The following is a 23,850-nucleotide window of genomic DNA, read 5'->3' as shown; positions in this document are numbered from 1 at the left end:
AAAGCTGAATCAGAATTTCTTTTAAAATATAGCCATTGATCTAAACCGAGGCTTAAGAAGGCAAAGAAGATCCCCACACCCAGCTGTGCGTGCAAAGTGCCTGTACTCCAGCTCCACACAGTTTGTCCTCTGGACCGCAGGAGTTGTAGTCATTGGTTTTAACAGGATCTATTTATCTGTGTGTGTTTGTTTGTGTGCTCACATGCAGTATTGCAGACATGGCATGTGTGTAAACAAGGAGTTGGACCTGCAGCCGGTTCATGGGGAGTGGGGTCCCTGGGGGCCCTACAGTGTTTGCTCCAGGTCCTGTGGTGGAGGAACACGGAGCACCATGCGAGACTGCAACAAACCTGAGTAAGGAAGAAGACCTTACTTAAAATCATTACAGGCTGTAAAGAGCTGTAGTAGTAGAGAGCTGCAAAGAAGCTCAAGTGAGTAACAAGCCTGGGTCAGACTCAGTGAGTCCCAGTTTGATTTTAAGCACAAAAAAATTCCTTGGTGTGAACCTCAGTGTACATTATGTTTAAAGTCAGAAAGCAACAGTTGAAAGCAAACAGAATGTTTGGATTATAGTGAATGAAAGAGTGAGTGACAGTGATCTTCTCTTCCACCAGGCCCAGGAATGGGGGTAAATTCTGTGTGGGGCGCAGGATGAAGTTTCGCTCTTGCAACACTGAGCCATGCCCACGAGGGCGGAAAGATTTCCGCGAGGAGCAATGCTCGCAGTTTGATGGCAAGCACTTCAACATCAACGGTCTACCTCCAACTGTCCGCTGGGTGCCCAAGTACAGTGGCAGTGAGTACACCAGTGCCATCCTAAAGAATGTCATCCCACTGCCCACTGTCGGGCTGCTACATGAGAGATGGATACTATTTACATCCAACTATACAGTGTAGTCTAACGCCAGTGTCGCCACATTGTCTGCACCCAAATGCTGGTGTGAGGTGTTATTATTGGTGAAATCCAAAACATTCTTTAAGACATCTTGGTATCTAAGGCATTTCCAATCTAATGTAAAAGCATTAGCACACGGAGTGAGAAGACAGAAAATGCTTGTTGGCAAATAGGTGGGTATGTAAGGCAGAGTGCACATCTGTGTGTGAGTCTTTATCATCGTTAACATAAATGACAGGCGATACCCTGGGGTAAACATTTAGTCAACACTAAACAACAGCAACATTAAAACAGCATGCAGCTCCTCCATATGAATCTCCTGGCAGCCTGCAGCCACATCTCATTCCTTGCCCAGCTACACAAGATTACCATCTGGCAAGGACCACCATGTCTAAGTTACTGCAAGTGATTCGTTCATTAAATTGATGCTTCACAAACAAACAGGCCAAACCCTGCAGGCACTACGATATCAAGGTCTATTTCTCAAAGGAAGGCAGTTTTGGCAACAAGATGTAATGTAAATAAGTTCTCTTTCCATCCAGTACTGATGAAGGACCGCTGTAAACTGTTTTGCCGTGTTGCTGGGACTATGGCATATTATCAGCTGAAAGACCGCGTCATCGATGGCACACCGTGTGGGCCAGACACTTACGACATCTGTGTCCAAGGCCTCTGCAGGGTATAATTGTCTTTATCCTCTTTTTTTCCAATGTGCTCCAATATTGTTTATCTGCATCTAAACTTTATTTTTGCTGATGAGAGTTGATAATGGGTTAGAGGTGCTAACTTAAAAACTTCATCAACATATTTTGACTTGATTCATATTTTGTAATTATTGGAAAAGCTATATATTGAATTGTGAGGGAAATGTTTGCTGAAACAGCTGCATTCTTCATAACTCTCAAATCATTCTAAGCCATATATTTCGACCTTCACTTCATTTTTACCCTTTCAGCAAGCAGGTTGCGACCATGTACTCAACTCAAAGGCTAGGAATGACAAGTGCGGCGTGTGTGGTGGCGACAACTCGTCATGTAAAACCCTGGCAGGCACCTTCAATGATGCACAGTATGGTGAGTCCTGCTGCTCCGAATATACACATAGTACGCTAATAGCTGCCTGGCCACAAAAAGTTGTTGCTAGTGAACGTGCTGCATATCAGCCGCCCCTGCAGATTAGGTATGACATATCTGATACGCCGTAAGCATAGAGCAGCTAAGAAAGACTTAAGTTTCACATTGCTGCAACGCTGACATGCTTTATGCTCATATTAGGGACTGATGTCATGTCTGGTTATGTTTAAACTTATTAAGCCTGATATACAAACAAAATGTGCCTCTGCAACATTTGGAAAAAATGCCGAACAGTAATCTTCTCTAAAGCTTTAGAAACTGAATAACATAGTGATCGCACTCTGTCAGGTCATGCGATGGCAAACACAAACCTGACATCACCCCTTTTGAACCGTTCTGCTTAATGCAGTGTTTCATTGCATGCCAACTGTTGACTTTATCCAAAACTCCCCTTTTATTTTTTTTTCTTCAGCGCAGCAAAACAGCAGAAACATTAGCATAAAAGCTCTGGGTGTGGCCTCCATCATGTTTACCCTGTATCAGTTTGGCGCTAAACTTTAGCGTCTCTATCCATCTACTTTCTTTCTCAAGGCTGTTGGCTGTAAATAGTAAAGATTTTGAGGACTGTATTGAACCAAACCACACACTGAGCCCAGCCCTGAAAATTTGGCTTAAACTTAAGAAAGAGAACACAAGAAGAAGTGCAGCCTAGGCCGGATATCCTCCTGCTCCTAAGTCTGGGCCTGTCTGTCTGTCTTCCCCCCTTTTGTCCTTTTTTGCTTCTTCTTCTTCTTTTCAGTCTTTCCCTTGTGTTAATCTATCTTTCATTCCTCTGTGAGAGCAGACAAAGTCAATTCTGAGGTAAAACCAGAACCTTCTTATGGTCTTGTGGGGAAAGCAAATTGCAGGTTAAGTTTCTTAGTGTTGACCGCCGAGATGTCATAACATTTAAACAAGTTAATTCTTTCTTTCTTTCTTTTAACATAAGCGAGACCAAGTCCCTTTAGTGCATGCGCCTTTTGCATATATTTGGTATGACTGTCAAATCTCAAGTAAGTAAGTTTAACTCCTTGTTCAAACTTCACAATATCAATTCAGTGGCTGGGCCTGGCAGATTTGTGACGTTCAAAATGAAAAGGACCGTTGGTCTCAACAGTTCCTTGTTTTGTGGGATCTAGATTGTCTCAAGATGGGGATGTGAGTTTCTAGGTTCACTTTCAGTCATAAAATTTTACATATATAAACATTTGTTCTTGATGGAACAGTAAAGTTGGTCTCTGGCACCTTATTGGTGACCTATCCTACTCGTAAAAAATAGCTCTGTAGAGGGTTGGTGTCTGCTTCCATGTCAAACAAGTGACTTAAAAAAGTGTATGACTCAGTAATCATTGAATTCGACTGAAATATTGTCTAAGGTCATCTAAATTAAGTCTGACTAGAGACTTGAATCCAAGTGTCAAGACAAGCCATCTGATTAACAGTTACAATGAATAAATGGGCCTCAACGGTGGATATAAGATGTCGAAGCGGGATGAATCAGGAAAATGGGAAATGGCTGAAAGACTACAGTGAAGATTGAATGTGTTCTGTCTTAAAATGGAGAAATAAAATCATGACTGTATTTACAAAACAAGCACATTTTTGCCCACACATCAGCCTGTATCCTCTGAGATTTTGTACCAGAATCAGCTTGGGATGCCTTCTAATTTTCTGCATAAATACAACATCGTTTTCTTTCTCACTGACAGGGAGAAGCATGTTTGAGGCTAACCCTAGCATTCCCTAAGTGTAGCATGGTTGTGTGTGTGATGTATTTTTTTTTTTTGTTTTGTTTTTCATCCCAGGGAGAAATGAATTGTGTTTACTGTTCATTTCTGGGTCACACTGTGGTGGTGGTGGATTGTGTGCACGGTCAGTCGCTAAGCTCCGAGATCTCCGAGGCCTCCGTTGGTTTGTGGATACAGTGTTTCCCCCAAAGGGGGACTGTGCTGGTGGTTTCTAAAGTTCTTCCACCCCTGTATTTTCAGAAGCTTATCCTGTCCCCAGTGGTTAGGGGAGAGAATTTGACATAAAACTTAAAAAACGATTAAATGGAACTATAGTAGCAGAGCGGCTGGATGAAAGCTTGGGTTTTATTGTGAAGAAATATACAACATTGAGTTCGTTCCACATTGATGTTGATGAATCAGAAGTGGAAACATTTTTCGGTAATGGTTTGCGTGGGCAACCCGCTGGATATGTGTGTTTGTTTGTGCGCATTTGTGGATGTATTAAAAACCACATGGCTGATGAGATGAAGTGCTGCCCCCGAGTGGCATCATGTGACACCAGCTCATGCCTTTCCTCTCATTCTGTCCAAGTTTACTTTATTTTGAAGGCTACACTAAGGCTGGATGACAGCTGACCAAATCTATCAGTCCCTTGCTGTACAAGACAGCATCTATTGGCCATTATCACACTCTGATCACTTCCATCTTCTAGGAAGTTTCGTCACCAAAAGTATAAAGCTGTTTTTTCAACCTACAGTTGCAAGAACTTGTTCCTAGCCGAGTGATTAGATAAGAGCTGAGAAAATACCAGTGTGTTTGAGCTTTTTCTCAACTGCTCTGCCTTATGTTGGACAGTCCAAGGTAACATTTATTGCTCACAAGGTCCTTGTTATCTGTAGAGTCTTCTTTCAAAAATAGGAAGCTGGAAGCTGGAACAATGTGGAATTGTTAAGAATACCAATACAATAAGTCTGTTTTAAAACAGCAAAAAACAAACAAACAAACAAAAAAAAAAGCCTGTATTGACAATTAACATCAGTTTCTGTAATATATATTTATTTTGTGCCAAACTCTTTTTGTGTTTAGTCAATAAAAAACCCCAAACACAATTTCTGAAATACAAGCAGCCAAAATGGGTGATATAGGGGAGGACAGATCAAAACCTACAGAGTTAGCAGCATATTACAAGCGATATGTCGATTTAAAAAATGGTTTCTTCTCTGTTTTCCTCTAATTGCTCCCTTTTATTTATATTGTGCATATTTAATTCTCCAGTTGTACCTTTTTGTCATCACCTCTTGACTCTCACATACTCTCTCTCCCTCTTTCTCTCTCTCACTCAGTGTCTATGTTAGTTTATCATGGGACAACAGTCCTGGTGTAGTAATTACAGGTCAAAGGTAGGTCCAGGGAATAATTACATATCATTTCACGGTCAGGCCTCTGAGACTAAAACAAGGCCTTCTGCAGGTTATTTGAGAGGACTAGACCTTTTTTTTTTATTATTCCAAGTGTGACATTTAAATCCCCAGTGGTTGGAACCGGACTTCCTTGACCAGGGTGTTGCTGTAGCATAGTGAAGCTATTATGAAATTCAAGGTGGGACTCCTCACTGCTGTTATTATAGCCACTGTGTTCCCTTAAGGTCTTTTTAAAAATTGTGTAACTTTCCATGTGTTCTGTCTCATTCACTTGTTTTGTTCGCCCCCCCATCATCTTCAGGTTACAACACAGTGGTCCGGATCCCGGCTGGAGCCACCAACATTGATATCAAACAAGTCAGCTATTCTGGAAAGCCAGAAGACGACAACTACCTCGGTGAGTGTGCTGCAAGTGTGTCAGTTCAAGGATGGGGTTTGAATAAACGTCGTATTGAATTGCTGTTTTACTTGGGAGAAACGGTCCAAAATGGAAGCAGTCCAACCTAATAAGATGTATTTACGGCACCCCTTCACTTCTCATCTGGTAGGTCAATGCCATTATCCCCTAACATGACTATAAACCACCCAGACTTGGTGACCCACAGCTGCACAGGCGGGCGTTCAGTGAAGGAGCGTAAAGAGACATGGGCTAAACTGTTGTCAAACTGTTTTCACCAAGGAAAGGAAACTGTCAATAATACTGAGTGTATTTATTGAGGAAATGTGTAAGGGCGTTGGCCCATCTGGTCAAGGCAAAGACGGTTAGTTTGGAAAGCAAATGGAGTGTCAGGCCCCAAAAAAGATAAATGAGGCAGCAATAGGTGCTAATTAGACGCATGTGGAGCACAGGCAGCATGAAAGTAGATATAGGCGTTTCGGGTTAGATGGACCCACTGGGCTCAGAGTCTATGTGTGTGTGTGCTTGCAAGTGAGACAGAGACCCAGAGGAAAAAAAAGTATAAAAAAAAAAAAAAAAAAAAACTGGAAAAATTAATTTTCCCGATGTCGTACGGGTGGCTGCAAATTGTCTGATGGTTCACGTCAGGCTCAAGACATTTTCAGTCAAACTATTCTGCCATCTCGCCACATTGCTATGCTGCTGTTAGAAGGCTGGAAGGTTGCCCCCAACTGCTGCTGCCTGCCACAGTCCTGCTGTGTTAAACATGGTCTATATTTGCCCTGCCAATGTTGCCACTGGCCCACTGCAGTACATTAAAATTGTTTTGAGAGGATCACTGTACTCGTCAGATAGAAATGCTTCTGAGGACAGGGATCATGGCTCTTTTTCTGTAGGACTTGACTTTAGGACAAATCAGGGCTCAGCAGTACAGTTTTTTTGTCTCCCAATATCAGGTGCTTTGTGGGTTCTGAGCAACAAAAAAAGAAATATATTCGATTTACCTTCTTATAATGCTTTGGTGGGAATTGACGAGAAAAAAAAAAAATCAAATAAAAGCCACAGTGCATATGCTTTTCAGTCTCAAGCTTCAGAAAATGCCTCACCAAGGAGAATCTTTGATCTTATATAGACATCAACCAGAGCACACCTGTGCTTTGTCATACAAGAAAAGCAGTTTGTGATTATTTCATGATTATCTTTCTAGAGAGAAATTGGTTCCACACCCCGACACCATGCTCAGACCAAAACAATTGGGTGTGACATTCCTCCTGTCGACTCAGAGAATCTGAAGCTTTTCCTCATTGGGGCACTTCATGTTGGTTTACAACGAACCATAAGGGACATTGTTTAGAATTACCATGCATATATATCACACATAAAATACTATAAATCCCACATACACGCAAGTGAGAGGTTTTTACACACACTAGTTTGTGTAAAAGCTTTTCACTTCTATCTGTGAGATTTTCAGTATATGTGAATGAGTTTGGTTTCAGGTACAGTATGTATACGCATTTATTCAAAATAATGTCCTTGACTGCTCCTCATATTGATTTCTTATTTATCTGAACTGTTTATATGGAAACATTCAGGTATTTATTAAGATAATGTGTACTGGCTGGAGAGATGCTCTAAGCAGGGTTAGGGTTTTGTTTTTTCATTTCCATTGATGCAAAGCATCAGTGATGAGTCAGTAGACTACAGTCAAGACCCCACAGATCTCAGAGTTATCTTTAGGCTAAAGAGATGACATCTGGCATCCAACAATGGGCAGACTTAAGTACAAACAAAGTTTCTTCTCGTCTTGATCAACTTGTTTCACAATGAACTTTTAGATTGGAATTGATTGTGTGTTTATTGGAACCATAGTGTTTAGGTCATGAAAAACAAACACGCAAACATGGTGGGTGTGTATTTTGTGTTTATATGTTATTTTGCCAAGTGTGAGTGCCTATCCAGACATTCCTGTGTGTGCCATTTGAGTGTGTGTGTTTATGTGCTTATTTGTATTAGCAGCCACTTTTGTTTGCATTACAATGTCAGCCATTAAGAAAAGTCATGCAGTTTGACTTCAAATAGCTGCAATTTAGTGTTACCAGTGTTTCAGAACCCCCCATCAGCTTTACAGAACAATAAGTTGGGTGGGCAAAGACTGTTTAGTTAACATGTTGGCCAAAATGATAAATGGCACGTGGTGGAAATGTTTCCAAAACATCAATTCCACAAGAGACATGCTCATTTTAGTAGGCAAGCATTCCTTCACTTGAGCTGAAATGATTTCACATTTGGAGTTTTGCATTGTTGAGAGTTTGAATGTGTTGTTCTTATCTGGTCTTGTTTGTTTGTCATTCCAGCATTATCTGACAGCCAGTCCAACTTCCTTTTAAATGGGAACTTTGTAGTGGCCATGTTCAAAAGGGAGATCACCTTCAAGGGGACTGTCATTGAGTACAGCGGCTCGGATACAAAAGTAGAGCGTATCAACTGCACTGACCGCATCGAGGAGGAGCTCGTTCTGCAGGTTCATGTCAAATCTAATATCTGTGTCAGTTGTCGTTAGTCTTTTTCTCTGCATCTCCTTCTTCCTCACCACTTAAAATACTGAGTACAGAAAACACTGTTAAGTGCTCCTACTCTTCCCACCATTTTTTTCCTCTGCAGGTCTTGTGTGTAGGAAATCTGTACAACCCAGATGTCCGTTACTCCTTTAACATACCCATCGAGGAACACAGGGAACAGTTTGTGTGGGATCCTTCGGGCTCCTGGCTCGAATGCAACCGAATCTGTCAGGGTAAGGTTTCAGCTTGACTCCTAAATTTCCACATGTGAAGAATATCATTCCTTGTCTTTGGCTTCTGTGAATCCTAAAAGGCTTTGCTATTACTCAAGGTATCAGAGACCGCTTGTGCAGTTGGGAAAAAAAAGTTTATCGCGGTAAAGCCAGGTGGTCTAAGTGGGAGTCAAATTTCATGGCTTACTTAATATACCACTGAAGATCTTTAAGTGTGTGAAGTATATAGGAACCATGATGCATCTTACAGCTCTTATTAAATGTCAGTATGCATCAGAACCCCACTTTCTTTTGCATCGCCCACAGAAACAATCGTAGTTTTTCAATCCATTCTTCCATAAATCTCCCTCCTGGCAACTCTATTGTGGCCACAGCCAAACACACCCACCAACACCTTCCTTTGGCCTGGCCCTCAACTGAAGTAACCCCTCAAAATTCCCTTTTTAGAAGCAAACCAGTAAGGCTTTGAGTCAGAGTGCACAATGGGATCCAGTAAAGAGATGTGCCTTTGGAGTTTTGGCCCAACATGAAGCCCCTACGGCTGTAAGATAAAGGACAAGTTAAAGGTGTAGAATTGTGATATACGTCTGATGTCTGATTTGAACCAAGCTTCTCCTCATGTGTGTCTCTGTAGGAGAAAGGAGGCGGAAGTCAATATGCGTGCGTAAGAGCGACCATCTTGAGGTATCTGACCAACGCTGTGAACATTTACCTCGTCCTGTTGCTGTCACTGAGCCCTGCAACACAGAATGTGAAGTCAGGTGTGCATTGAGACACACACAAACATACATCACCCACAGTATGAATTCCTGCAGAGCGCCAGACAATTTCCTCCAACTCCTCTCAAACAGGTGGCATGTTGCTGGAAAGAGCGAATGCTCAGCTAAATGTGGTCCAGGCTACCGCAGCCTGGATGTCCAGTGCATGAAGTACAACCTGATGAAGAGACAGAGTGAGAGGATGGAGGCCAGCATGTGTGGAGATATTGCAAAACCTCAGACCAGAGAGCCCTGCCACGGGGACTGTCTGCTGAAGAACTGGCAGTACAGCGCCTGGTCGCAGGTACAGCCAAATGAAAAGAGGAGACCTTGTTCCGATTCATTGAAATATTTTTCAAGAAATCTATGGTGCTTTTTCACTTTAATCAAAACCAAAAAAACGTTCTTCCCTTCCATATAATTTAACACTGACAATACAGATTTGTGCTACGATTTAATTCCCATAATTTTTTTTCATACATGAAGGGATATGAAAGAGATGAAAACATATTAATGAGTTAAACATGGTCACAACTGGACTTCTTTTAGTAGACGTTTCACCTCTCATCTGGAGCGCCTCTTCAGTTCTGAGTATTTAAGACGATCATGACCTGGATGACCAAGGACCTACACAGACTTAAACATGGTTGATTTTTTATTATTTTTTTTTCTCACAGTGCTCTAAGACATGTGGACGCGGCAGCCGTAACAGGGAGTCATACTGCATGAACAACCTGGGCAGACGGCTGATCGACAGGGAATGCAGCGAATACCAGAGGGTGGTGACTGAGAGCTGTAACGACCAGCTGTGTCCAAAGTGGACCGTTAGCGAGTGGAGTGAGGTGGGCCTCATCACACACCAAGACAAGGCCACATGCAGACTAACAAATGCAGCCAGACAGTATAAATACTTGACTCCCCAAACACTAAAAACAGTGTGTCGCAGCCACCTGCTTACAGAGGTTAATGGGTGTGTATGTAATGTAATATAATACAGGCATTGGAACAAATTGCTGCTGTTGAATGCAGAAAGACAAATCAGCAGTAAGTCAGGAAGCTCACATTCAGGTTTTCTTGAAATGAGGTACTGAATGCTTTGTTAAGGTCATTTCAGAGGCTGTAGACCAGCTGTCCCCAAACTTTTTTGCGCCACGGACAGGCTTAATGTCAGACAATATTTCCATGGACCGGCCTTTAAGGTATGGCGGATAAATGCAACAAAATAAAATGATATCATCGGCATAAAAATTGTGCTATTTTCTAAATTTCATAATAAACGTGAATTCACTGTGCACTCGTATGCAACTTTATTAGCAGCGTCCTCGTAACATAACTTGAGTAACATCCTATCTGCCCCCTAACCCCGAACCGAAATGCAGCTTTCTTTTTCATGGAAGTCGCAGGGGCTTCTTGTGTCTCCTCACCGGGCCTTTTCCCCTTCACAAAGAAACTTTCCTTTTTTAATAATTTCGCTAACTTGTGGGATTAATTTTAGCAGTAACGTATCATGTGACCGAGACGTCTTGACATGCGTCAAGAGTGAGTCATAGACAGATGTAACGGAGAGAATCCGTTGAAGCTGTTGAATTTTATTGCGTAAAACTGAGAGGTATCTCCAACCACTCCGATGGGCCAAAGGTGGGGGGACAAATTATGGTAGAAATGAACTTCTTTGTGTCACGTGGAATGTCTTTTGGATGTTAGCATGTGAGCCCTTTCTTTTTTTCTCACTTCCCACTGCCAGTGCCTGGTGACTTGTGGTAAAGGGATGAGACACAGGCAAGTGTCCTGCAGCACAGGAGCCGGGGAGGAAAAGCTGAGCGAGCACTTCTGTGACCCGTCCGGCAAACCTCAAACAGTGGGGAATTGTGAGCTGCCTGAATGTGCATCTTGGCAGGTCGGCGTCTGGGGAGCGGTGAGCACTGCAGACACACACATGCTGATAAGACATAGAGGCAATGGGGCGAAGTGACTTGTGCAGTGTTTGACTGAGCAAATAGGTTTCATGTGTGTGGCTTGTTGTCTCGGACTGTTGACTCATAGCTTTTACACTGTGTATGTGCGCACGCATGTGTGAGTGGTCACAGAGAGAGAATGTGGTGTGTAGGAGAGTTGTACATTTCAGGTTTGTGTGTGTGATTGTGTGTAACCTGATAAACCAGCGAGTTATGGAGGAGTGTGCTCCGACTCCAGCTGCCATTTCCTCCTAGGTGCTTTCACTTTGCCCTCATATCCTGTCAGACTAAACCTGACCCACAGTGCACTCATGCATGCATACACACACACAATCACATACACAAACCCAAATCTCCCTATGCATTTAAATTTATAGGTAGTCAACTTTTTCACAGCTTTGTTAGGATAAAGCACTGCCTGAATGAAAACCTATGAATGGGCGTCTTTGGCCATTCATGATTTGGTTTCTACACTCAGCTTAAATGGCCTCCCACACGTGTTTGTGTGAAGTCAGATAGTTGTATTTACAGAGCTGGAATAAATCGTCTTGTTAATGTCCGTGTAATTATAATTTGCTGCTCAAATAAACGTATCCTTTGGTGCTTCCTCCGCTCTCGTCTTGTTACTAAACGTGGTCGGATCGCCTCGTATGTGAGTTTAGAATTAGGTAAAGGGTCAAGTTGAGACTGTGGGTGTGTATGTGGATGCATGTGTCCTTATATATGTGTTGGGTGTGTATGTGTGTACATGTCAGGGTCTTCTCCTGGCTCTGCTGAGCTGGACCTTGACTGAGGCCCCTTCTAAGATATCAACTTTAACATACTAAGATAGAGTTTGAGATAAGTTGCGGACGGCTTCACTCGTCTTTGTTTATGTGCTTGTGTAAATCTAAGTGTGTGATTTTGTCTTTCAGTGTGCGGTGACCTGTGGTCATGGCTACCAGATGAGAGCTGTGAGGTGTGTGTCAGGGGGCTACGGTGAGACAGTAGATGACAGAGAGTGCAATGCTGCAGCAAGGCCCAGAGACAGTCAGGTAATAAAAAATAAAAAAAGAAACTCGCAATATTTGATCTCACACCGCCAAAAATACTACTTGATGAACAGGGTTGACCCTTATTTGTCCTAGAGTTGATGGTTTACTGTAAAATCCAACTCATAAAAGTACACCAGAATTAAATAATGTGGGCAATACTTAGCAGATGTTTTATGCATGATCTGAGGACAACGAAAAAAACAGTAATACAAAATGCTTTTTAGAAGAATATTGGTTTAAAGTGGTTTTTACCCTGACTTAATGTTTCCAGTAAGTTCAGAGGCTGCAGTTTATGTTAACCACCTCTCCTTTGGAAAGTCTGCTGATTATTATTGTGAATCTTTCAACCAGGCTTTGTGTCAGGAGTCAGGCTCTAATGCTACCTGTGTTATTTTAATCTTTGAGTCCAGACCTTAGGCATTGACAAACAGATAAACGGATTAACGGAAGCATCCATTTACTGTACTTTACTGTAGTTATACTTTCTGCTATTGTCCTCAGCGAGTTGCAGAACTTTTGTCAGTCTGTCAGAAATTTGCCAGAGTGTTATGCAACTCGTGGTGCTCGAGACATCAAAGTCCAAAGCAACCACAGAGTGAGATTTCCATGACTGGCATGGTGTGATATAGACAAATAAGCATGGAGCTGGTGGTAACCTCAGCACTGGCAAGGAGCAAACAACAAACAAGACACAAACTAGGAAAGTCGCAAAAAATAGCCCAACAAATTTAGAGAACACAAACAATCATCCCAGCAAGGCTTTACCGCAGACAGGGGTTGGGAAGTGTATAGCTATTTGGGAGAGGAACATGTGGTGCCATCTCCGCCTCTTAAACCAAGTGCAATCATGCTGAGATGACCCAGCCACCGGAGGTCTTCAAGACAAAGTCTTCATTTTTGTAAGATGCTCCATCAGCTTTACTACAGACCCCACCGAAGCAAAGGTTATGACCCAGTTAACGTCGGCAGCGTTTTTTCAATGTTTACCTGCTCTTCTATGCTTTACCCCAAAAAAGTCCAAGTTAGTGTCAAGGTGGACACAGAACATAAGGCTGCAGCGTTTACTATAAGTGTACTGCTTAAGGGCTCTTAGACACTGAAGACCGAGTGTTGAACTGATGACCTCTCAGTCTCCAGATAGCTGTTCTGCTTCGGCTCCTGAATTTGCGTGCACCAGGCCAGGCAATGTGTCAGGCAGCTCATCAAGCTGTGGGGAATAGGAAATGACTATTGGAACCGATGTGTAAACAACCTCCAGTTTAAAGCATGCAGAATTATATTTCTGTGGCAAAACGTCAATCTGTTGTCTGATGACTAATAGCTCATTGTACTATGTGTGCATGTTTGCACGTTTAGGACTGTGAGATGCCAGCGTGTCCCTGGGCCTCTCCGGCACAAAGCACACCCCGTCCCAACAGTTCAGCTCAGCTGCTGACTCAGTGGAGATTCGGCTCCTGGACTGCGGTAAGGGGCAAACAGGATTTACTGGATGCATCAGAGCACATTACAGTCTGTAGGTTTACCTTCTATGGTCCAGAGAATATACCAAAGCAATGTGGTTTTTGTTAAATGGTAAACAGACTCTCTCGCTCCCTGTCGCTCGAGGGAAAATGATCTGCTGGGCTCTAAAATCAGGCTTACCTCTGTCTTTGACAAAGAATGACCTATGGGAATTTTGATGAAGTAGTTTGTGTCCGTGTGTGTTTGTGTGTGTTGGATATAAAGAAACCACACTCCAGTAATGACAGATCTCCTCTATGTGTGTACAAATATTAGAATGACATATTAAATTTTATTGTATATCCCAACATTCCTTCAGATAGTACATACTGTACAGGACCATGATCTTCTTTGGCATTGTCTATTTTACCTCCTGCTGCATTTACGCACACACACACACACACACAGGCTCCACTGTCTGGGCTCAGAGGCCCCCGTCTCTCTGATACTTTGCATTGTTACTGGTTGCAAATGAAAACCAGATTTCATCTAACCACAAGTCTACGGTTTCGAAGATTGAACCCTGTCTGTCAATCTGAGCGTTGCTGGGAGCTCACATGTTAAAGTTACCAGCACCAGTGTGGTCCTTCAGACACACACGCATACACAGACGCACTCATGCACATATGCACACACATGCACGTATACATCCGCACACAAAAATTCCCCTGTGCAGCGGAACTGCCATCGTCTCCCGTGTCATTGATATGCTCAGGCTGTTAGCGTGCCTATTTGAGCTGGAGCCATTTGATTGCATTAGCTATTCACCACCTCAAAAATGTTCACTATGATGTCTTGTGGAGATGACCTGGGTGTAGCTATAGATTTTAAGCAGGTGAAAGCTGACCAGGGAGTCATGTCAGGACACCAGCAATACAAAAAAAAAAAAACAAACTCCACATAAAATTTTGTTTTTTTTGGGGTTTTTTTTTTTGCTTTTTTTTTTTTTTCAAGCAACAGGTGAAGTATCCACTATATATCATTTTCATGAAAAAAATGTTGATGTGTCATTTATAATGTAGGAAATACACATCGAAGAAATGTCTTTAGAACAGCTATTTGTGTGCAATTACACATTCACATATTGTAAAAAAACAAAACAAAAAAAAAAAACATATACACAAGAAATTCAGTATTATCAAAGAAACTAACTTGAACCCAGTTCTCACGCACTTATCAGCCTAAGATAGAAAAAGACAAGAAAGATCAAAACTCTACTTTGAAGCAAGTGTCACAATGTAACTTTTTATATTGCATCATCAAGAATTTTAGATTTAAACAGTAAATTGAAAATCCTCTCCAAGGAGCTTTATCTCACAGTTCGTGATTGAAAATCTAAACCCATTTTTGTGTCCTTTCATTTTCCTCAAATTGAGCATGATTGCAGCCCGCCTGTGTCACACTATGTAATCACTGAGTCATTATATCTGTAGATGTGGACTTCCATGAAATGTATTGTATGCAGTATATATTGTGTTGTCATGACCATTTGTGGCTGTCAGTTTGTAAAGCTTGTATAGCGCAGCTCGCGTATCACTTTAAACCAGCCAGTTTTGTGGTGCGTCATCTAAACAGCGTGGTACCTTATGGCCCTTTTGGGATGGTTAAAGTATAATAAAGTTAACAACATCACTTTAAAACCCACAATACAGTTTTTGAACATTTTTGGAATTCCCCCCAAAAGATAAATATTTATCTCAGCTCCGTCTGTATCTGCATGTCCTCCAGTGCTCTGTGTCCTGTGGCAAAGGGAAGCGGGAGCGCTATGTCAGCTGCAGAGATGCCCAGGGAGGAGTGGCAGACGAATCATACTGCGCCCACCTGCCGCGACCCCCGGAGTCCTCCGCCTGCTTCAGCCCCTGCGGTCAATGGCGTGCCGGAGAGTGGTCTCCTGTGAGTAACAACATCCACCACCATTGAATGAGTCCCGTCAATACAGATATTTTTCGGTGCCGTAATTATTTTATCACTCGGGGCATTTGGTGCAGCTGTGATCTATGACACTGAAGCCCTGATTTGTCTGTGTCTTTAAATGGGACTAATGGAGCCAGAGATGGTTTACAGTGATTCCCTCCTGATCTTTTCATCATCTGGTCATGTGAAATGAAAATCCTTTAAGATATAAAAACCCAAATTAAATTTCTCTGAGGACAAAGTCTTAAGTTCATTATATTAAGCTGATTTCTGCTTTTGTCGTACTCTCAGTTACATGCCAGAGCTTCACATCATGAAGCAATACATTATAACAATAAATGAAAACACTTCCCAAACTCAAGGCAGATTTAGAAGATGGAAAATCTCCAGCAACAGTCTTAATAGAGAAGCAAATGGAAAAAATGAGTGGAAAAGGTCAGGTTGGGTTAGTCAGGAACTGCAAAGCGATAATTTTTTTTTTTTTTGCCTTAAGTCACCAGGCCACATCATGTCGTTACATACACAGGGCTCTCAAAACGTGTGGACTATGTATTCAAGTCGAGATGTCTTAATGAAGTGAATGTTTTCATTGTCTGTGAATGTGTATTTCACTTCAAATTTGCATGCATTTTAACACCACTTCACTCTCTCGCTTCCTGCTGCAGTGTTCGGTAACATGCGGCGTGGGAAGAACCACGAGACAGGTGGTTTGCTCTAACTACCACCAGACCGTGGACCAGTCTTTCTGTGACCAAGATGAAAAGCCTGCAACAGAACAGGAGTGTACCGCGACACCCTGTTCATCCATCTACCACCGCCAGCGCATCAACGACCAGCCCTATGGTTACCCCCAGGACCCGGGCCGCCATCCTGGGCACAGCAGCTGGAATGTGCCCTCAGCAGACAACCAGTGGAGGACGGGACCGTGGGGCGCAGTATGTTCGCTCAGCATGTGATCTTTGGCGAATTAACACAATTTAGTTCAGCAAGAATTTGCACAATTTTCTTGCCACATAGAGGGAAAAAAAAAGAAAAAAAAAAAGAAGCCATTATTTTATAAATGTCTGATATGTTGTAGTGTAGCGTATAGCTATGAAGGCCTGTGTTGGTTGTCTGTAAACATGTCCTTAAGTAGTAGATGCCAGAGAGCCGTACATGGTAAAGGGCCTTACAACCTGCACCAAGGGACAGATTGTAATATATCTTACGGACTGCAGAGTGTATATATGGTATACAAATGGGGGTCAGTGTAAATATAGGCATCAGTCTTCTATACTATGGCCATGAAACCAGGAAAATTAGCAGGTTTCCTCTTGGTAGAGACTTAATTCAAAGGCTGAAATCGATTGGGCACAAACAAACCCCAGAGGGATTGGAGCTGTGCAGACTTTAGTCTGGAACAGTTGTGTTTATGTGTCATATGTGTCGTTTAGTTTGCATAGCTCTGTTTTGGAATCAGTTTTGAAATTGGTCTTGTGCACCCAGGCCGACCTCATCATTATCACAAGAGCTATTTTTGTCAATTTATTTTTGTTTGGCTGGAAAACAGACTTTAAAAGCAAGGGTTAGATTGATGGCAGAGTTGTACTTGCAACGTCGCCCACAAACCTCAGTTTGGTTGATTAATTCCTGCGGCCATTATCTGGCAAGTTTGAATGCGTGTTTGGGCTTTCACTTGAGCATATCCCCATTTGCATGAAAACAGAGTGCAATGTGTTGTTTACTAGTGAGCCCAGTTTAACAGTTTTCCGAGTTTTATCAAATTAACCCATATCAATTAACACTTGAATTATGGCTGCTTAAAGGTTTCCAATAGACTCAGTTGTTTTACTGTGAAACTTCAGAGATCGCTTTGATGGTTTTATGAGGGAAATTGGCATTTTGTGTGGGTTGTTTTCACAAACGCTAAGCCAACCCCTGCCCCTCACAGCTGAGGAATTCATCCGAGGACTCAGTTCATTTGGGACTGGAAACACTGTTGTCCAGGCTCACCCTGTGCTGTCCTCCCTCACATATAAAAGAGAGCTCTGAATGTACTCACTGCTATTGACAGCGGGGAGATGTGTCATGTTAATTGGATGCAGAGTGTATCCGCTTCTCCATTCAAGGTTGTTATTAAGTCTCTTAGACTTCACGGGCTGATGTTTTCCACCTTAAGAGACCATTTTGGAGTTGTTCAGCTGGTCTTTATTAGACTAAGATAAGTTCTGCATCACATCTTGTGTGTTGTGTCAATAGGCCCCTAGAAGCCTCTCTAGCTGGTTAGCGCATCAATTGCTTGGACTGTTTATTGGAGGCTGATTGTTTCCCAGTAATTTTCTACGTTTCAGTCCCATTTTGCGTGTACTTGTGCTGTAGTCTTTAATGGCAAAACCACGTGTGCCCTGCAGTGTTCCAGTACGTGTGCAGGAGGCTTCCAGAGGCGAGTGGTGGTCTGTCAGGACGCTGACGGACGCAGCAACAGCTACTGTGATGAGAGAGTCAAACCTGCCGAGTCCAAGAGCTGCGACTCTGGGCCCTGTCCGCTGTGGAACTACGGCGTCTGGGGAGAGGTGAGGTTACATTTGGAGTCCAACCACAATTTCTATTTAATTTTCTACTTACTTCTACTGACAATGTAAACATTATTACTTTTCCCACACACAATTCGTGTTTCATCCTTATCACGTGTTATGTCTTCTCAGACTCTGTTGAGACTCTCTCTTAGCAGTTACTTTACACATGTTTGTCCAGCCTCAGCCTCAAAGAAACTGAATTAGTGAGGTCTAAAGCTTTTGGTCATTTACAGAGATATGTCCACCTGAAGAAATATAGGATTCATTTTTATATAATTAATTTGTTGTGTGTTTATATAACTATATATATATATATTTCTTTCTTTCTTTTTTTTTTGCCAATCTAGTGCACCCAGACCTGCGGTGGAGGAAGGAAGACTCGCCTGGTGGTGTGTCAAAGACCCAATGGTCAGAGACTCAACGAATACAACTGTGACATCCTGGACAAACCGCCCGACATGGAGCAATGCAACCTGCAGCCCTGCCCAGGCTCTGCCTCCTGGCACCGCCGACCATGGAAGCCGGTATGATAGCACTAACTTTGTCTTTCTCCAACGCTTACCTTCCTCATTGCGTGTGCTTCAGTGTACATGAGTGAGGAGTTCTTTTTATGCCTAAGACTGTAGGAGAGTCTGAGGTGAGGTCTGAGTACTGAACGCTACTGTTGGCTGGGCTGCTCCAGCCCACCCAGATGTGCCCTGCAGTGGCATGGTGCTGATTAGAATAAAAATAAAAAAATAAATAAATACATAAAAAAAAAAAGGGATAAATACACAAAAACACAATGCTGCTCCACTTAGGGGGATCATGAAAAACACATGGATCTCTTTTTGAGCTAAGGCTCCAAATTAAAACCTATAAGTCAGGACAGTGTTGCCCAACATTGCCATATATTTGTGGAGGTATAACTCAAGAAAATATTTATTTCATATATGAGGCGTGAAGTAAATGTTCTTTGTTGTTATTGCTGTCTTCACCCTGTATCTGAAGTACACAAGTGTATATTTGTGTATAAGAGTAATATTATGACTTTTATCGAACAGCAACAGATGACTGTGACTGTGTTTTGTATATGTATCTTTGTACAGTACGATTTTGTTTTCCAATTATTTAGTTTTCATTGCTGATTATTATATTTAATATTTTTGCTGGTGCTCTTGTTCAGACCCCTCGTATCTCTCTATGAGTAAATACGGTTTGTACAGAGGAAAATATTTTCAAATCATGTTTCATTATTTTTGATAATGTGTTTTTTTTTTTTTTGTGTGTGTGTGTGTGTGGGGGGGGGGTTTGTTGGCTTTTTTTCAGCTGTTTTTTTTTTTTTTTTTTTTTTGTTTTTACAAACATCTTAATACTGATTAGACTGGTGCCATCTTTGAACTATGAAACAAAAAAAATACTAATTAAACTTACAAATAATATCTAGCTATTTTAAAAGTGCCTTGAATTGCAAAAACGAAATAAACAGTGTAGGAAAGATTTTTCTGATAGAGTATTAATTGTTATTTTAGTTAAAAGGAAGTATATCGTCTGGTATATGATGTAGTCTATATCACATAAGAAAACAGGCATAGATGCTGATAAACTACACTGTAATTAACATTTAAACATTTGTCTTCACTTGAGTTTTACTTTAAATGCAATGAAGCGCTTGGGTAAATGATTCATCCTTTGTGTTGATGAAACAGTGGGCACTTTGGACTCTTCCTATCTGTAAAAGAAAGTCAGTGTCATGATAAGGCACTATTACATCTTACTTTACATACTGATGCACTGCTGGGAGATAGAGGTTTATCATATCTTTCGGCTTCGGGTGAATCCAGAGATGGCAGCAGCAGTGCAGAATATAAAAATGAACAAAAAAGTGCAGTGAATGGAGACTGACTTTGAGCCGTTCTTCCTCAGCTTTCATCAGTATCCATAAAGCAAACACAGATACCTCCTCTTTATATCATTATGGTCTGGTGCTGCCAGGTTTCTTCATTCCTTTGGCCATTTTTTTTTTTTTTTGTTTGTTTGTTTATTTCTGAAGGATTTTTTTTTTTCAAATGAATCTTATTTATTTTAATAGCTTACAATAGCTTATTAGTTGTTGCAGCTTTAATGTTTTATCCCACTTTAGAGTGATGTAACACTTGAATTATTTGTCATGATATACACGCCACCTGAACAATTCCAGTCCGGTAGCCTTCTTTGCAGTCAGGTGACCGGACTGGTGATGCAGGATCCACGCTGCTGCTCTGATGGCAACTCAGGGGCGATAAAACTCAGTGAGCAGTATCAGCAAGTTTTATTCATCTTTCTCGTGCTTCCAGCATCCAGAATTTCAGGCTTTTTTTTTTTTTTTTTTTTTACTAGTCTGCCACATCGCTTCATCAAATAAATCTCTGTGGCTTCCAATAGGGCCCATCAATATAATATAATATAATTATTTTGCTATAGCCTCAAAAGAAAACGAAACAAAAGCTAGGAATCTTGTTTTTTCAATGGTTTGCTGCCGTTGTGTCGAGGTATACTCAAAGTTGTGGCAGTAGTCAGTAGTAACATCACCGTTGGGCACCACACCCAACCTGAAGATGTGCATCACAGACACAGACACAGTGAGAGCAGAGGTTGCTTTCTAACTTCAGTATGTTTGGAAGCTATTCAATAACTCACTCAGTGCAGGATCCACTGTACTGGTGCAGTTTACAGTCTGAGCATGTGTTTGGCTTTGAGTCAGGGATTTAGACAGTCTTGTGAGTCTTGTGGTTGTGCAGCTTAGCAGCTTCAGGCTCCTGCAAACAATTTTTGTCCAGTTTTAAAATGTGACACGTGAGCAATCTGAATGACTTTTTGGTTAAGGCAACATAAAATGATCATGACGCATATTTCAGGTGAAGTATTGCACGTGTCGGGATTTATGTTGGTAACCTTCGCAAAGAGGATGTCTGAACTCCCCTTTTGTTTCTTTGCTCCCCTCTTACTATGTCATTCACAACCAAGACTCCTCAGCCGCCACAATTTCACCGCAACTCAGTTTTTTTAACCTGTGGTGCAAAGTTACCAAACTCATGGGAGGCAGGGGCAACGCTATTTTATTTAGCCTGTTTTGGTTTGTTTTTGTTCTTTTTGCTATTTATTTCATTCTCATGCAAAGTTATATATGTTGAATTAGCTTTTTGCCCACTGTAAAGAATATTAAAGAAACATAACTGTGAAATTTGTGTTGTTTCTCAATGCAACATTTTACCGTAAAGCAGAACAGAGGACTGAGCTTTTGTTACAGCGTAATTTATCAACAACAAAACTCTTACTAAGGAGCTGCATCAGGGTGGGAAGATAAAATACACAGACATAGTATAATGCAACATTGTAGTATTTGAAATGTATGGTTTATTACTTATTACTTATTAACAAGGAAACAGTTTTTCATCAGTTCAGACATAAACTTCCTTGTACATTTAGATCCTCTAATAAACAATGTGGATTCCGTACATGTAAAGTGTATTCATGCACATCATGCAGTGCGTAGGTGAGTTATTGTAAACAGCTCACCCAAAAGACTTGACTCGTAGGCCATTATGTGGTATTATGGTTTTTGACCTTCAATTGACTTTGTCCTGTTAGTGGTCTTTTTAAGTAATCCTTGTAATAAGTCAGCCTTTGGGATTTGAAACCTGTATCTGTAGTATTTCACATACCTTGGTATAATGTAGTGTAAAAAAAAAAACTGCAGGCGTTTTCCCTTGTGTGTGTTTTAACATTTTATTTTGTAATCTCCCCTGTGAAAACATGCACAGGCCAAATCAAATTCTGGCACTGGGTGGTACATCTGTTTACCATTGTATTAATGGAGCTCTCTGTAATGCATTTGGCAGGAGCTTGACTGTATATTACTTTTACTACAACAATAATTGGTATTAATTTATGCTGGCAAGGGTTGTGTAGTTGGAAAAATCCAAAGGAAAGACCTAGAAAAAGTCAGCGTTTACAGAATGTTGCTGATTAAATTATGTATTCTACATTATAATATTGTTTTCATAAGAAGCCGTTATTCATCGATGGAAAACATGTTGAAACTAAACAATACTGTAGCCTGCCTGCAGCAGCCAGTGTTAAAATAAATACCAGCCTGACATCAAATATAAAATGTCTGCTGTTTGACTTCTGTCAGTTGGTATAGAAACCAAAAATCAAATATCCCAGTAAAATTTATAGGAGTTATTATTTTTTTAGAGGCTGGTGGGAGAAAAAACAACATGGCTTGTAAACTAGCGGGTTGTCTGTATTACATAACATTGTCAAAAATATTTCTTGTGGCTTTAAAGAGCGTCTTACCTGTAATGGCCTCCATTGTCGGTTGGATCCCCAAAATATTTTTCAATGCTAAACAAAAGTGTCATTAAAAGTAGCTCATAAATAAAATCCATGTATATTTTGACTTGTAAATAAATCAATGTAAAGCAAATATGTAATTAGATCTAATAAGAATTAGCACCAACTGTAAAGGGATTGTAGTCAAGACATTTATTTAATATTTAAATTTTATGATTAAAACGATATATCTCTATGTAAATAATATAAGCCTAAATATAAAACAATACATAGAAAGATTTTAAATGATGGTCAATTTATCGTTTTATATTCATAAATATGCCAAAATTTCTGAATAACATTTAATCAAAGAGAAGCACTCCTACATTTGGACAGTTTTCCAAGCTTTCTAATCTTTGCTTCTGTTTCTTGAAATTATCACCCCCAAATAATCTTCCTTTTTTTCTACCTCAACGTTTGATGCTCTCAAATTTCTGAAACCATTTGTAACTTAACTAAATCTACGCTCATAAATGCAGGTCATCAGTGCACAAATATCATGTAGAAAAAAGAAACGACACAAAACAATTATCGTATTTATTGCACAAAGTTAGAATAGCAGTGACATAGTTTAACATAAACTACCACAAATATAAATGTCATTAACTAATTGTAATTACCTTAAAAGCAATGTTGAAGTCCAGTGCGTTCGAGGAATAACAATAAGGCTGTGTGTGATGAATTGGGGACCAAGGCATCATTTTTAGTAATTTATGTTGTTGCTAACAAAAACATACTGTTTCCTGTCAAGAGTGGGTTTCCCATGGAGGGGGTGGAGGGTTATGGGTTGAGCATCTGCGAACTAATCATGCCGCTTCAGATGAAATCCACATGCACAACATTGAAATACTTGACTTTGGCCTGAGGGTGCTGGGCAGGAACATTCCCCTAACCTGTCACCCTGGGGTCAGTCGGTCATGACATCATTGAGCTTGTGTTTCCTGAGCCTGCCCATGCTTCAGTCTAGGGTGAGCAGTTGAAGCGGTGGCTAAATCTCAGTCAGGAGATTATGTTTCATGTCAGTCTTTGAAAGAAAGCAAAATGGCTCACAAGACAAGTGCCCACAAACTGTTAAAGATTTTGAAACAGAAAACCAAAGGCTGAGACGTTACCCGAAGATTTTAAACATTTGGATCACAGCCAGGCTTCTTATATTGGTAATGGGTGATAAACATACTGCGCAATGCAACATAGAATTTGCGTAAACACAATCACAGTCCATCGTATCTTAGACGGCAGTCAAGTGATGGTGTCCATGCAGGAGCAAAGCTCCATCTGATGAAATGAGAGCCGACTCTTAACTGCAATGCATTCGTAAAAGTCATTGGAAGACATTATGAGAGGAGCCCATGTAGGAAGGGTCGATGTTATTGAGTGGGTGATTTGAGCTGTCGGAGATGCAGTGAGATGAAATGAGAGCAGACGGGGC

General features: G+C 41.1%; 1 protein-coding gene across 3 annotated transcripts in view; it reads left to right on the top strand.

Annotated features, from left to right (window-relative positions):
* The window catches only part of LOC115056047 (A disintegrin and metalloproteinase with thrombospondin motifs 20), a 76,149-nt gene that overhangs the window by 33,832 nt on the left and 18,467 nt on the right, over positions 1–23,850 (top strand). For all 3 annotated transcript variants that reach the window (XM_029522288.1, XM_029522289.1, XM_029522290.1), the window contains 17 exons: positions 209–354; positions 615–796; positions 1,438–1,574; positions 1,851–1,968; positions 5,460–5,555; positions 7,913–8,079; positions 8,220–8,349; positions 8,984–9,110; positions 9,201–9,411; positions 9,785–9,949; positions 10,852–11,022; positions 11,977–12,096; positions 13,453–13,560; positions 15,325–15,489; positions 16,176–16,445; positions 17,901–18,062; positions 18,413–18,589. In XM_029522288.1, coding sequence (XP_029378148.1) covers positions 209–354; positions 615–796; positions 1,438–1,574; positions 1,851–1,968; positions 5,460–5,555; positions 7,913–8,079; positions 8,220–8,349; positions 8,984–9,110; positions 9,201–9,411; positions 9,785–9,949; positions 10,852–11,022; positions 11,977–12,096; positions 13,453–13,560; positions 15,325–15,489; positions 16,176–16,445; positions 17,901–18,062; positions 18,413–18,589 — 2,652 coding nt within the window. The remainder of the gene's footprint in view (positions 1–208; positions 355–614; positions 797–1,437; positions 1,575–1,850; positions 1,969–5,459; positions 5,556–7,912; positions 8,080–8,219; positions 8,350–8,983; positions 9,111–9,200; positions 9,412–9,784; positions 9,950–10,851; positions 11,023–11,976; positions 12,097–13,452; positions 13,561–15,324; positions 15,490–16,175; positions 16,446–17,900; positions 18,063–18,412; positions 18,590–23,850) is intronic.

The sequence above is a fragment of the Echeneis naucrates genome, chromosome 16 (genome assembly GCF_900963305.1).
Source record: "Echeneis naucrates chromosome 16, fEcheNa1.1, whole genome shotgun sequence".
NCBI lineage: Eukaryota > Metazoa > Chordata > Actinopteri > Carangiformes > Echeneidae > Echeneis > Echeneis naucrates.
The sequence above is the reverse complement of the archived record's forward strand: the minus strand, read 5'-3'. Positions and strand labels throughout refer to the sequence as shown.